This window comes from Eubalaena glacialis, chromosome 4 (assembly GCF_028564815.1).
Source record: "Eubalaena glacialis isolate mEubGla1 chromosome 4, mEubGla1.1.hap2.+ XY, whole genome shotgun sequence".
NCBI lineage: Eukaryota > Metazoa > Chordata > Mammalia > Artiodactyla > Balaenidae > Eubalaena > Eubalaena glacialis.
Genome location: NC_083719.1, coordinates 131058 through 145335, shown reverse-complemented (window position 1 = coordinate 145335; position 14278 = coordinate 131058). Strand labels below are relative to the sequence as shown.

General features: G+C 44.9%; 1 protein-coding gene and 1 pseudogene across 2 annotated transcripts; one reads left to right on the top strand and one right to left on the bottom strand.

Annotated features, from left to right (window-relative positions):
* Nucleotides 1-56: 56 nt before the first annotated feature.
* CCDC127 (coiled-coil domain containing 127) lies at nucleotides 57-13845 on the top strand. 2 transcript variants are annotated; one of them, XM_061187615.1, is made up of 3 exons: nucleotides 57-141; nucleotides 1314-1444; nucleotides 12625-13845. In XM_061187615.1, exons 2-3 carry the CDS (start codon nucleotides 1324-1326, stop codon nucleotides 13278-13280), a joined length of 777 nt encoding a protein of 258 aa, XP_061043598.1. In that variant the 5' UTR covers nucleotides 57-141; nucleotides 1314-1323; the 3' UTR covers nucleotides 13281-13845. The 2 variants fall into 2 exon arrangements, with proteins under 2 accessions (XP_061043598.1, XP_061043597.1); XM_061187614.1 differs by having other exon boundaries at nucleotides 57-248.
* On the bottom strand, nucleotides 6075-6187 carry LOC133091582 (U6 spliceosomal RNA; annotated as a pseudogene).
* Nucleotides 13846-14278: the final 433 nt, after the last annotated feature.

Here is a 14278-nt window from a genome sequence, read left to right as displayed (position 1 = left end):
CGGGGCCGACGGTAGTGGGGCGGGACGCCACGCCTGCGCACATCGCAGCGCCGGGGGTCGACGGGGCAACGCGGCGCCTGCGCAGAGGGACGAGCGGACGGCGGCGCTCAGGGCATAGAGGCCGCGACTTCCCGGCCGGAGGTAGGTTGGGGGTCCTCACGGGCTCGCCTGATTTCTCCTCCGGCCCAGACGGTGTTCGATTTTTCTCGAGTTTACAGCAGTTTTGTGAGATGAACCGGTGCTCGCAGGTAACGTGGTGTTCGCCCCGCTTTCTCTCCGGGACGGAGCGGGAGTTCCTGTATCGAGCAGGTTGACGACTGGCCGCCCGCGTGGACCGACGTTTAGGGGTCCCGCGGGTCCGTGCCAGGTTCCGCTGCTTTATTAGGACTGCGCGTTCCGGGAGGCGGACCCTGTAGGTTACCGGGGGGCGGGGGCGCGGACCCTCCAGTACATGAGATCTGGGGGGCGCGAACTCCATAATATAGTTTACGGTGTCGGGGTGGGGGACGCAGACCTTGTAATTTATGGGATCGGGAGGGCACGAACCCTGTGAGGTGGGGCTGGGGGCGCGCGGACCCTGTCGTTTACGGCAGCGGTCCCCAACCTTTTTGGCACCAGGGAGCGGTTTCGTGGAAGATTATTTTTCCACGGGGTGGGGGGAGGGGATGGTTCAGGCAGTAATGCGAACGAGGGGGGGATGCGGAGCGCAGGTGAAGCTTCGTTCACTTTCCCGCCGCTCACCTCCTGCTGTGCGGCCCGGTTCCTAACAAGCCGCGGACCGGTTTCGGTCCACGGCCCGGGGGTTGGTGCTCCCTGGTTTACCGGGTTGGGGGGAAGGAATGCTGCTCCCAGCCCTCCCCTATGAGGGTTACGAGCTTCACTACTTTAGATCTCTTTTTTATTCTGTACTTGCCACAAGCTTCTTAAGTACTGAGCCTTTTTGTGTGTATGTCATTGCTTTATTGCCAGTTAGAATTTTATATCTTTAGGTGTTGAACAAGTATTTATTGAAAAGCCTGTTAAGAGTCTTTGAAGTTGAATTGAGTTTCTTTTGACTATATTTGCTTCGTTCTATTTGTATTTCAGTTATTTGAGACACATCTTTTCCCCCACGATTTGTGAGTTGCTTTTGTCTGAGGTCTTGTTTTTTTCTTTTAATCCCATAAGGCTCAGTGCTGTGCAGCGCATACCTAGATCTGAACAAAATTTTTTGAAAAAAAAAAAGGTCTCACATGAGCTATGTAGCTGATATAATTGTGACCAATGTATTTTGTTCTTTTTGTGTGGTTAATGGTTTTATTATTTACTTCAAGGTGTATCTCCATGAATAACTTAAATGACCCCCCAAATTGGAATATCCGGCCCAGTTCCAGGGCTGATGGGGGTGATGGAAGCAGATGGAATTATGCCCTGTTGGTTCCAATGCTGGGATTGGCTGCTTTTCGTAAGTCATGGTTTTCCTAATGTGTGTTTTCTGGGCTGAAAGTGTGGCGCTCTAAGATCTTGGGCTTTGGAACCTGACAGATGTTGACTGTGAAAAAAAATGTACAGTGTGAGAGCTATGAAGACTGTAGCCCAGGATACAGTCTCTCATTCAGATAGCTGTTAGGAACCGCTCTGAAGAGGCAGGGGAGGAGCCAGGAAATACATGTGGTCCAGCATGCGTCTTGGTAAAAGATTAATACTTGTCACAGAAACCCAGGTGTGTCAAATTAGTGACTTTAGTGCTTACCTACGTATGGGAAGATGCAGGAATTTGGGGTCACTGAAATTCTTTCTTAGTCATGTATCTTAACGCTGTAGGGTCCCATGTATCCAAAACAGAGTGCATTCACCCTGAATCCCTTTCCGGGTGAACTTGTAGGTCAGTGACTGTGGCTAATGACTTAATCATAAATGGCGGGCAACAGTCTTTGTTTACAGAGATGCATGTGTACACCCTAGTTTTTCCGCATATGGTGCATTCTGCACAAATTATTTACTCTCTGAGCTTGTTTCTCTGACCATCATAACTGAATTGCCTCAATGCAAGTGAGGGTTAAATAAAACAAGATATTTAGAGGCATTTTGTGTGGAGTGAGTTCAGTAACTGTTAGCTCCCTTCGAGGCTGTACTGCTCTGAGGGGGGCTCCCTTGCTTCAGTTGCCCTCATAAGCACTGATGAGAAAGAATAAAACAGGCATAAAAGAAAACTGGTTTTGTATGTCTGTGTAATGTTTAGGAAATCAGTCTTTGGGAGACTTCATCCATGAAACCTCTGCTCAGGCTGGCCAGAAATTCTCTCTACTTTGAATCGACTTTGTACCACTTTGGGGAAATTACCAGTTACCAGTCAATTGTAATTATTCCAGCTCTTAGCTTATATCCCTACTACATGATGAATTTCCTGATGTTTAGGAGTTGGTTTTATGTTTTGTCACTGTCGCAGAGGAAGAAACTTTCCTCTACCCTTTTAAGTTCTTCTGGCTGGTCTGAGAATTAAATTGATGTGAGACAGATTAACAGGAGAAAATCAAACAAAAGTTTTTAATATGTATCCATAGGAGAGACTCAGGAAAATTGAGTAACTTACCAGAATGGCATAAGCCCTCACCTTAAATACCATCCCAAGTTTAAGACAAAAGAGGATGTTGAGGTTGGGGAGAGTTAGTTACCAGAGGAGACTAGGAAAAGCGCAATAATCAAGGGTAAGGTTGTTATGCGGATTTAAGCTCTAGCCTTTTCCTATGATAAGAGTTCCCAGAAATTTGGTCAACCTCTTCCTGGTACAGCCAGGGAGACACCCTTACAAATGCAGAGCTCCCTTATAAATTTAAGTGTTTTTTACAAAAGGGTAACTCCTACTTGGTTTTCAAAGTTTCTCCCATGTCTGCTGTTTCTTAGAAAATAACCAGTTGAAAATAATCCCTATGCCAAAGAGACGTGTCATTTTTTTTTTTGATGGGTAGGAAGTGGATTTATTTAGAGAGAAACACCCTCCACAGACAGAGTGTGGGCCATCTCAGAAGGCGAGAGGCCCCGAAATATGGAGTGGTTAGTTTTTATGGGCTGGGTAATTTCATAGGCTAATGAGGGGGAGGGTTATTCCAATTATTTTGGGGAAGGGGTGGGAATTTCCAGGAACTGGGCCAGAGCCTACTTTTTGACCTTTTATGGTTGGCCTCAGAACTGTCCTAGCACTGGTGAGTGTGTCATTTAGCATGCTAATGTATTACAATGAGCGTATAATGAGGCTCAAGGTCTACTGGAAGTCAACTCGTCTGCTCTCTTGGACCTAGTTGGTTCTAACCAGTTTTTGTCATGTCCTATGGCTGTGTCATTCTTTTAAAGGTTGTGCCCTGCCCCCTTCTCTGCTGTTTCATTCCCCCGTCGGAGATTTTACTCCAATATTTTTATGGGAAGCAGAGGGGCGATGGTCCGTCTTCTGAAGTTGCTTCGAGGCTGAGTAGGGGCATCAACCCCCCTGTCAGCGAGTAAAAATCTCTAGGATGCCTGATCTAGGGGCCCCAGGGGCAGGACAGCTCCTTGTTTTAAGTCGGTATGGGCTGGAATCCTTGCATAGCCATTGTCTTGATGTGGAAGTGTTGTAACTGTTTCCTTAGCCTTCCCATGAATCTTCTTGATGATGAAGCACTTTTTTGTAACAGCATCAGAGTACAAAAATAACTATCTATAAATGACAAAAGACTTAAAAGGCGTGGTTAACCATCTGATTACATTTAATTTAACATACGAAATAATCCTAGTTAAATATTTTTCTTTCAGATACCTCAGGGGCCCTCTAAAGTATCCCAAAGTTAGCTGGAAATCCAAAGAACTTTAATTAAAATTTGGTATTGGGAAGTTTGTCAAAAAGTTTTAAAAGACTTGGTCAAATAAGATCACAGGTCACTGAGACAATACTTATTTCTTAACCAAAGTTAAAACAGATCTTGAAAGCAAATACAGATCCCTTAAAAGGTGAAGTAACTCATGTTATTAAAAGCAGTAATTCAAGAAAACTTTGGAGGGAGAAACCAAATCCAGTCTTGCCCCAGCCCACTCCCAACAAAATCCGTTTACCCAACTAAGTTTAATCCAATCTTAGAAAATCTTGATCATGTACAACTGTTTTTATTTATTATTTATTTATTTTGGCTGCACTGGGTCCTTATTGTGGCACGCGGGCTCTAGAGCGTGGGCTCAGTAGTTGAGGTGCGCAGGTTTAGTTGCAGCATGTGGGCTTAGTTGCAGTATGTGGGATCCTAGTTCCCCGACCAGGGATCGAACCAAGGCCCCCTGCATTGGGAGCTCGGAGTCCTAACCACTGGAACACTCCCAAGATCATGTACAACTCTTTTTTCCAGTATTTTTTTTCTCACGCTTTACACCTTCTTTTACTGAAAACATACATCTTACTTTCCTTAAAAGTTTTTTTTTTTTTTTTTTCACTTCAAGTTACTTTTCTTGCTGACAGATTTGCAACATATAAGGTCTTATTTGACCTCTAGTAAACCTAGGTACAGCAGAAGTACTATACTTAACATTGATGACTCTAAAGACATATCTGTGTTGATCAAATCAACAAGTTTAAGCCTCCTTCAGTACCAGATATTAATTTAATGTTGAATATTTCCTGGATCACGTGAACCTGAAATTCATTCTGGCCAGTTTTATATTCCTGAGTATTTATATAAGCACTTAATTTTTTTAAGTCAATTAAGTAGAGCTTCTTTACAAATTAATTTTGGTAATACTATACATCTACAACACACATAGATACATACAAACACACAAACAAACACAGAGACCTTATAGTTCTCATTTGAAAATTTCAGCCCTGAGTCAGGTACAACAAGGTAAAACCCATCAGTTACAAGGGGTTGGATTCAAATTGGGCTTCTGGCAGATGGAGCAAATCAAGGTCACCTGTCTAGATGGCTAAATCCTTTTTTCTAATGTTTACAGAAAAGACACTTAGGATTTCTTTTCGTCCTTGACAAGTCAAGTTCCAAATTACCTACCCCGTTTTTGAAATTTGCATTTTATTTTATTTTTATTTTTTTAACCCAAATTCTTTTTTTTTTTTTTTAATTTATTTATTTTATTTATTTATTTATGGCTGCATTGGGTCTTCGTTGCTGCGTGCAGGCTTTCTCTAGCTGCGGCGAGCGGGGGCTACTCTTCGTTGTGGTGCGCAGGCTTCTCATTGCGGTGGCTTCTCTTGTTGCAGAGCACAGGCTCTAGGCACGCGGGCTTCAGCAATTGTGGCATGCCGGCTCAGTAATTGCAGCTCGCGGGCTCTAGAGCGCAGGCTCAGTAGTTGCAGTGCACGGGCTTAGTTGCTCCGAGGCCTGTGGGATCTTCCCGGACCAGGGCTCGAACCATGTCCTCTGCATTGGCAGGCGGATTCTTAACCACTGCGCCGCCAGGGAAGCTCGAAATTTGCATTTTAAAAGGATGCTGGAGATAAGGGTTCCTGGAGAAGATCAGGTAGACATTTGCATCTTAAAGGCATAGACAAGTGCCTCCTAGTATGACTTTGTTCTCTTAAGGCCAGAAGAAACAAGTTTTTTTCCCCCTAAGAACTGAGTAGCCACCTCAATGATATCAAATGACTGACACAGCCATTCACCTATGTGGCAAGGTTTTACCTTCCCTCATTTAGCTTAGGGGGGGAGAAGGCCTCCCCCCCAGATTCCTATCAGGCTCCAAATGTCAGCTGTGGTTAGTCAGACCAGTGGCCTCCCATTTTGGTTACTGCTATTTACAGGGATATTCCCATCCAGGTCTTAATTTAATAGTCACCAGTTGGATATTTTTGGCCAAGCCTAGAACCTTGATATTCCACACTCCTACTAAGGCTTCTATTGCAGCTCCAGATTTAATCTGTTACTTTCCACTTTCGGTTAGAATCATTTGGTGATGAGGGTGGTTCCCTTGCCCCTCGAGAAACTTAGTAAGGCCCAAGGGACCTATTTAAGGGTGGCATGTTGTGCTTCCCTACATCATATCCCATGGTTCTGGGTTGGCACTTAAGAATATGAGAAACGGTAAAAAAGCTGCCCTCTGTTGCAGGGATGCTTTTATTTTTAAATTATATGGAACACTTCACGAATTTGTGTGTCATCCTCCAGCAGGGGCTGTGCTAGTCTTCTCTGTGTTTTTCCAATTTTTTTTTTGTTTGTTTAGTATATGTGCTGCCAAAGTGAGCAGGCAGTGATACTTTTTATGGAGTGGCTTTATGTGCCTGGATTTCTTAGGTTAGCAGGTTTGAGTAGAGAAAGTGGAAGCTGACAAGAGTAGTATTTATCAACTTCATTTGTCTGCCTTTACTTTTAGGCTATGCTAGGGGGCTACTTAACACCCATATGTTTGATATAATTTCTTAATCTTGTAATAACACATTTTTGGGGAATCCTTACAAGAATGCAAAGTTAAAAGTTTTCTCTGATCGCACTACCTAAGCAAGATAACCAAAAAGAAGAAAATACAATATTCCTCAACCCTTCTCAGGGACAAAAAGCATCATTTCAAAAGTATAAGAAAGCAGGAACTTCAAAAATAAAAATTAACTATGAAAAGCTATAGAAGCCAGAGATGAGTCTGAAAAAACAAACGGAAAATGAAAGTCACCTCAGGGCCTCTCCCAGCCTCAAAACTAATTAATTACTGCGTCAGTCAGTGTAATTTTTTTTTGAATTTTATTTTATTTTTTATACAGCAGGTTCTTATTAGCTATCTGTTTTATACGTATTAGTGTATACATGTCCATCCCAATCTCCCAGTTCATTTCCCCCCCACCCCCGCTGTCCCCCCTTGGTCCATACATTTGTTCCCTAACATCTGTGTCTCTATTTCTGCCCTGCAAATCAGTTCATCTGTACCATTTTTCTAGATTCCACATATATGCGTTAATATATGATATTTGTTTTTCTGACTTACTTTACTCTGTATGACAGTCTCTAGGTCCATCCACGTCTCTACAAATGACCCAGTTTCTTTCCTTTTTATGGCGAGTAATATTCCATTGTATATATGTGCCACGTCTTCTTTATCCATTCGTCTGTTGGTGGGCGTTTAGGTTGCTTCCATGACCTGGATATTGTAAACAGTGCTGCAATGAATATTGGGGTGCATGTGTCTTTTTGAATTATGGTTTTCTCTGGGTATATGCCCAGTAGTGGCATTGCTGGGTCATATGGTAATTCTGTTTTTAGTTTTTCAAGGAACCTCCATACTGTTCTCCATAGTGGCTGTATCAATTTACATTCCCACCAACAGTGCAAGAGGGTTCCCTTTTCTCCACACCCTCTCCAGCATTTGTTGTTTGTACATTTTCTGATGATGGCCATTCTGACTGGTGTGAGGTGATACCTCATTGTAGTTTGGATTTGCATTTCTCTAGTAATTAGTGACGTTGAGCAGCTTTTTGTGTGCCTCTTGGCCATCTGTATGTCTTCTTTGGAGAAATGTCTATTTAGGTCTTCTGCCCATTTTTTGATTGGGTTGTTTTTTTTTTAATATTGAGCTGTCTGAGCTGTTTATATATTTTGGAGATTAGTCCTTTGTCCGTTGACTCATTTGCAAGTATTTTCTCCCATTCTGAGGGTTGTCTTTGCGTCTTGTTTATAATTTCCTTTGCTGTGCAAAAGCTTTTAAGTTTCATTAGGTCTCATTTGTTTATTTTTGTTTTTATTTCCATTACTCTAGGAGGTGGGTCAAAAAAGATCTTGCTGTGATTTATGTCAAAGAGTGTTCTTCCTATGTTTTCCTCTAAGAGTTTTATAGTGTCCGGTCTTACATTTAGGTCTTTAGTTTATTTTGAGTTTATTTTTGTGTATGGTGTTAGGGAGTGTTCTAATTTCATTCTTTTACATGTAGCTGTCCAGTTTTCCCAGCACCACTTATTGAAGAGATTGTCTTTTCTCCACTGTATATCCTTGCCTCCTTTGTCATTGATTAGTTGACCATAGGTGCGTGGGTTTATCTTTGGGCTTTCTATCCTGTTCCATTGGTCTATATTTCTGTTTTTGTGCCAGTACCATATTGTCTTGATTACTGTAGCTTTGTAGTATAGTCTGAAGTCAGAGAGTCTGATTCTTCCAGCTCCGTTTTTTTCCCTCAAGATTGCTTTGGCTTAGTCAGTGTAATTTTAAGCCTTCCACTTCACTCACCAAGTTCATTGCCCTAGCCATAGGCAGCAGGCAGCCTTTCCAAGCGTTCAGTAGGGTTTTTCAAGATGGCAGGCTAGTGAGTTTCTAAATAGCAGCCCTTAGGGCTGCAATTGGGTCTTTCACTAAGACGCAGGCACTGCAGATCATTGAATCATAAAAACTACCTACTCTTGTCAGCCTTCTTGGGAGTTGATGTTCAGTTTTCGAAGAAAGTAAAAGAGTGGCTGTACCATTTTACTTTCTCGCCAGCAGTGTATGAGGGATCCAGGTTCTTGGCTTCCTCACCAGTATTTGGTGTGATCACTATTGTTTTTATTTTGCTTGTTCTTGCAGGTGTATAGTGATACCCCATTTTGGTTTTAATTTGCATTTCTGTAAGGGCTAATGATGTTGGGCATCTTTTCACATACTTATCTGCCATCAGTGTATCCGCTTCCTTGAATCCTGTCTTTCAGATTCAGTCCATTTTCTAATTGGATTGTTTTTTTAGTGTTGAGTTTTGAGAGGTTTTTGTTTTGTTTTGTTTGTTTTTTGTTTTGTTTTGGGTTTGGTTTTGTTTTTTGTCACCACGCAGCTTGTGGGATCTTAGTTCCTTGACCAGGGATTGAACCCTTGCCCTGGCAGTGAAAACGCGGAGTCCTAACCACTGGACCACCAGGGAATTCCTGAGTTTTGAGAGTTTTTACTGTGTTCTAGATCCTAGTACTTTGTTGGCTGTCTCGTTTGCAAATATCTTCTCCCAGTCTGTAGACTCTTACTGGAGTCTTTGATGGAGCAAAAGTTTTAATTTTGATGAAGTCCGTCCTATCAGTTTTTCCTTTTATGGGTCATGCTTTCATACCACGTCTGAAAACTCTTTGCCTGGCCCTTGATCCTAAAGATTCTCTTCTGTGTTTTTTCCTACAGTTTTAATTCTACATTTTACATGACAGTCCATGATCCATTTTGAGTTAATTTTTCTATGAGGTACGAGACAGGTTTTATCTCTTCCTTTCTAGTCTGTTGGCCTGTATTTCCTTTTCTTGCTTTCTCGCACTGGCCAGAAATTCTAGGACTTTGCTGGATAGTTCCTGATCTTGGAGGAAAAGCATTCAGTCTTTTCACCGCTAAGTAAATGTTAGCTGTGGGTTTCATAGAGTATCAAGACAAGGAAGTTCCCCTCTGTTCCTATTTTTCTGAGTTGCTATCACGAATGGGTGTTGTGTTTCTGTATCAGTCAATATGATCACGTAGTTTTTCTTCTTTAGGCTGCTAATTTGTTGGATTATAGCGATGGGGTTTTGAATGTTGAACCAGTCTTACATTTTTGAAATAATCCCCACTTGGTCATGCCGTGTAATTCTTTTTATATATTGCAGAATTGTATTTGCTAGTATTTTGTTCAGATCTTCATGTCTGTGTTCGCAAGAGCTGTATTGAGTATCTTGGTGGGGTCCTCTCTTGTCCACACCTGTTTCAGCATTATGCTTTTTTATTTCAGTTCCTGCATTTTTCAGTTTCAAAAGTTCCGTTTGCTTTTTTAAATATTTTCTATTTCTCTGCTGAGACTTTCTGTATCTTTGCTTAGACTTTATATTACAATGGCTGCCTTAAATTGTCAGATGACACTAACATCTCTGTCATCTTGGTATTGGCATCAACTGATTACCTTTTAAGTCAACTTGAGATCTTCCTGATTCTTGTTATGAAGAGTGATTCTCAACTGAAACCTGGGCATTTGGGGTATCATGAGACTGTTTTTTATTTGTATCTTCTTAGGCTGGCTTCTTGGACAGGGAGAGGTAGCACTGCCTCCTTACTCCCAGGTGGGGGTGGACGCCCAGGCTCCCTACTCGTCCTCCAGCCCGTTGACACCAAGGAAGGGTCCCCTTGTTACTGCTGGGCAAGAGTGGGAGGTCCAGCTCCCCTGCGACTCTCCTGATGCTCCCACACAGGAGAATCCCCACATGGCTTCCTCTGCCACCATCACCGCCCCTCAGGCTTTGCCCACATGGATGGAGGTGGGGTCACAGTGTCTTCTGTGCTATGTAGCAGGGGCAGAATGGTTATTGTTTAAAAGTTTTCTGTCTTGCTAAGCCCCTTTGCGAGTTGTTTGGCCAGAGAGAGCAGACTCTTGTTGGGGCTTTTAAAGGAAATCTGCATCATTGGCATTTCAGCTTTAAGTCTGGGATCTACAAGGCAAAATGAAGCCCCAGGGGACTCACCAGCATGGTGTTCCTTGGGTGCCAAGGTCCCTCAACAGTCTGCCTGCCGCTCTCCGCCTTTCAAGGTCGTCTTGTGTTAGTTTTACATACGACATCCAGGTTTTTTGTTGTTCTTAGCAGGGAGAATAGGAGAGAGTGTTTCTATTCCATTTTCCCAAAAGCGGGAGCCCCAGCGCTTTTACAAGCCTTCTGAGACTGAGGCTCGAAAAAGTTGTGTCTGTGCAGAGTCATGAGGCGGGACTCCCCGAACGGACCAGAGCTGGGCGTCCAGACTTCCGGTCCACTAGCCTGCACTCTGCTCTCCGTACCTCCCTGGCCACCACCTCACCCAGCCTGTCTCCACGTCCCTGTGCCACCTCTTCCAGGAGGCCTTCCTGATGAGAGGTGTTCTGTGGTGTGACGGCCGGTGTGTGCCTGGGTGTGTATCAGCCTCGCTGGCTCTGTGTGAGCAGCATTGCACTTTGGGTTATTATAGCAGGACCGGCGCTCTGCTTCTGGCCCCCCTCTGCCCCCTCCACCCATGCCCCCCCCCCATCTTCCTTGTCACAGCCAGGGTGCTGTCAGATCAGATCAGTCCACTTCCTGAGCAGAGTCTGACTTTTCCAGAGTCTGCTCCAGCGTCTCCTTGGCATAAGCCCTGTGCCGCTGGGCAGCAGCTCCTGGAAGCTCTCCTGTACCTGTTCATTCTACCTAGAGGGACCTTTCCTGCCAACTCCTACTGGCTTTCCAGACTTCGGCCACATTCACCCAAAACTGAATTAGTCCTTCTTTCCTCTCTTCTCCACACATACCTTTTGCCTGCCTCCAGGCCTATGACCCCTTCTTTCCTGGTCAGCCCCCCTGCCTGGGCACTCTGGCACAAGGAGGAGACAAAGATGACATGTGCTTCTGAGTGGGAGTTGTCAGCTGGAATAGGACTAGGGGCTGCTTTAGTTGCGGGAGGACGAGGTTGGTCTCGTGATTGTAGAACTGGGGCAGCAGCATTGCGAGTGAAGAAGGCGCTCACGTGCATGGAAACGCTGTCCTCACAAGGGTGACGGCTGACGTTGTAGACTAGGTGGGATTCCCTGGGACCTGGGGAGAGGCCACACAGCAAGAACAGCACCTTGCGTGTTGCTGGGGAGGGACCAGCAAGAGCAGGAAGGGGACCAGAAGGGAGATGGACACCGCAGGGAGTTAAAGAAAGTGGGAGAGAAGCGTGTGAGCCGCCTTGGCTGTGTTTGGAGAGCTGGGCATAAATGATGCTTTAAACTGCTGCTCTTGGTAGCTTTGAAGACTTGTTGGGCAGTCCTTCTGTTTTCCAGAGGACTCGGATCTGTGCTGCGTTTTGCATGTACAGGCTGGACAGGTTACCATTGTGAGAAACTAGGACTCAGCATAGCTGCCCCAACATCTATTAAATTATTGACAGGAGCGCCAGTTCAGAACGCGGTGGAGACCCTGTACCAGTGAAAGCATCACACTGACTTTTATCTTATTATCGGAACACACCAGACTCTTACTGGTGGGATGGGGAAGGATTGGTGACAACACCCAGACCCAGGCACCTGCTGGCCACAGGCTTTGTGGTCATCAGACTCTCTTTCTCTGTCCTTGGACTTCTCCGTGCAGCAGAGGCCAGAGGCCTGGTGGCTTCTCACTTTGTGGGGCAGAGCGGGGCATTACCCACCCCAGTTGCCTGCACCCTTCTGTCCCACGTTTGTTAGATTACGGTGGAGCCTCGTCTTAAGGCTGAACTTCTGACTCCTTATTTACATGACCCCCCTATCAGAACATAAGCAAACACGTTGGGCTTCAGCTGTTTACTAGTGATGACCGGGCGAAGCTGAACACACTTTGAACTTTGCTCAGTTCTTAGTAACCTAGCCAACACTGTGTGAAGCACACTCTCCCATATTCATTTCTAGCCCTTGCCAATAGTATGCTGGGGCACCGTAGCCAGAGGAGGCGCAGGGTGGTAGGCCTGGGAACAAAGGAAGGCAGCGGTGGGTTTTCTCAGCCATCAGACATTAGGAGGAGGCTGAAAGGGGTCTCTGCAGCCTTGTTGTGCTTGTCTTTGGGGAGCCCTTATCTGATTTTAAGATAAGAACTTTGCAGTTGTATAGCTTCATTCAAAATGTTATCTTTTTTGTACCTCTTGGGACTTAAGATTTTATTGAAGTGCTGTCCTTAGCTGCTTTATATTTTCTGTAAATAAAGATTATAGAACTTGAGCTTTGAGTTTTCATCATGTGTGTTTTCCTCCTCCACTTTCTTTGTGTCAGGTTGGATTTGGTCTAGGGAGTCCCGAAAAGAAATAGAAAAAGAGAGGGAAGCATACCATCAGAGAACAGCTGCCTTCCAGCGGGACCTCGAAGCCAAGTACCATGCCACGATCTCAGAAAGTCGGCGGGCTGTGGCACAGTTGTCCCTGGAACTTGAAAAGGAACAAAACAGAACGACTAGCTACCGAGAAGCCCTCATCTCTCAGGGGCGCAAGATGGTAGAAGAGAAGAAGCTTCTGGAACAGGAGCGGGCTCGGGTCCTGCAGGAGAAGAGGCAGCCCTTGCAGAGTGCGTACCTGAGCTGCCTGGGCAAGGAGGAGGACTGGCAACAGAGAGCCAGGCTTCTGCTGAGAGAGTTCGAGGACGCTCTCACAGAAAGACAGAGCATCTACTGCAGTCTGGTTCTCCCTCGCCACAAGCGGCTGGAGATCGAGAAGAGCTTACTGGTCCGAGCGTCCACTGATCCAGTTGCTGCTGACCTAGAGATGGCAGCTGGCCTGACTGACATATTCAAGCACGACACGTACTGTGGTGACGTCTGGAACACCAACAAGCGCCGCAATGGGAGGCTTATGTGGCTGTATCTCAGATATTGGGAATTAATGGTCGAACTGAAGAAATTTAAGAGTGTAGAGAGAGCCATACTGGAAAAGTAAGACAGGAGTGAACGGCTCAGCGTCAGACCGGTGTGTGTTCTGGGTTACGCGATGTTTTCGTTCTGCCAGCGCTCCCTGTGTTGTGGCCACGCATGCACACAGCCACCTCTCAGCAGTGGCCTTCCACTCCCGCCACCCTCCGAGCTCTCCGTCCCCCTCAGCGGCTAAGGACGCAGTTTCTCAGGAGCATTTTATAAGCTGTCAATAGTTTATTAAGCGGAACAGTATATCCTCATAGCTTTCGTGAAAAACTGTTTTTAAGAATGTGAAATATAATATTCATCCTTACTATAAGTCATTTTTTTGTCTGTTTTTATCACTCCCTAAATTCTTTTTTCTCCTCAAATTATTTTTCTCTCTCCTAAAATTACAGTTAGAAGTTGTCAGGTAGTGGATAGGACTGCCTAATAGATGAGAAAGGAAGGTAGTGATACCGTCAAGGTTTTGTGGTGTTTTGAAGCTCTTTCCCACCAAAGGGGAAAAAGTGTTTATTTCCAGTTGATACCCTTGTGTGTGTTTATGAGCAATGACATGTAATTAAAACACCTCAATTTAAAAGCAACAATGCCGCTTTTTATGTGTGTAATTTCTTACTCTTTACATTTTTAAACAGATTATCTCAATTTTTACTGCAAACTTAGACCCATTTTCCATAAAGTTAATATGAATCGGCCTTTGTATGCTTTACGCACATCACTCCCGTCATCTTGCCCCTAGTGCTGTGCAGTGAGCACTGTTACTACCCTTGGGCTCCGGGTCCCCAAGACCACCCCACACTTGCTCAGGACTCAGCACATGGTTGTACTCACAGCTGAGACTCGTCGTATAGAAAGGATACAAGGCAAGGTTAGTAAAGGGACAGGCACGTGGGCAGCTTCCCGTCCCCTCCCAGGGGTCACACGGCCATGTGGACGCTCTTCAGAAACAGCGTCCAGGGTTTCTGCGGAGGGTCGGTCACACAGGCATCCTCTGCCTGGCACAGACCCAAATTCCAAACT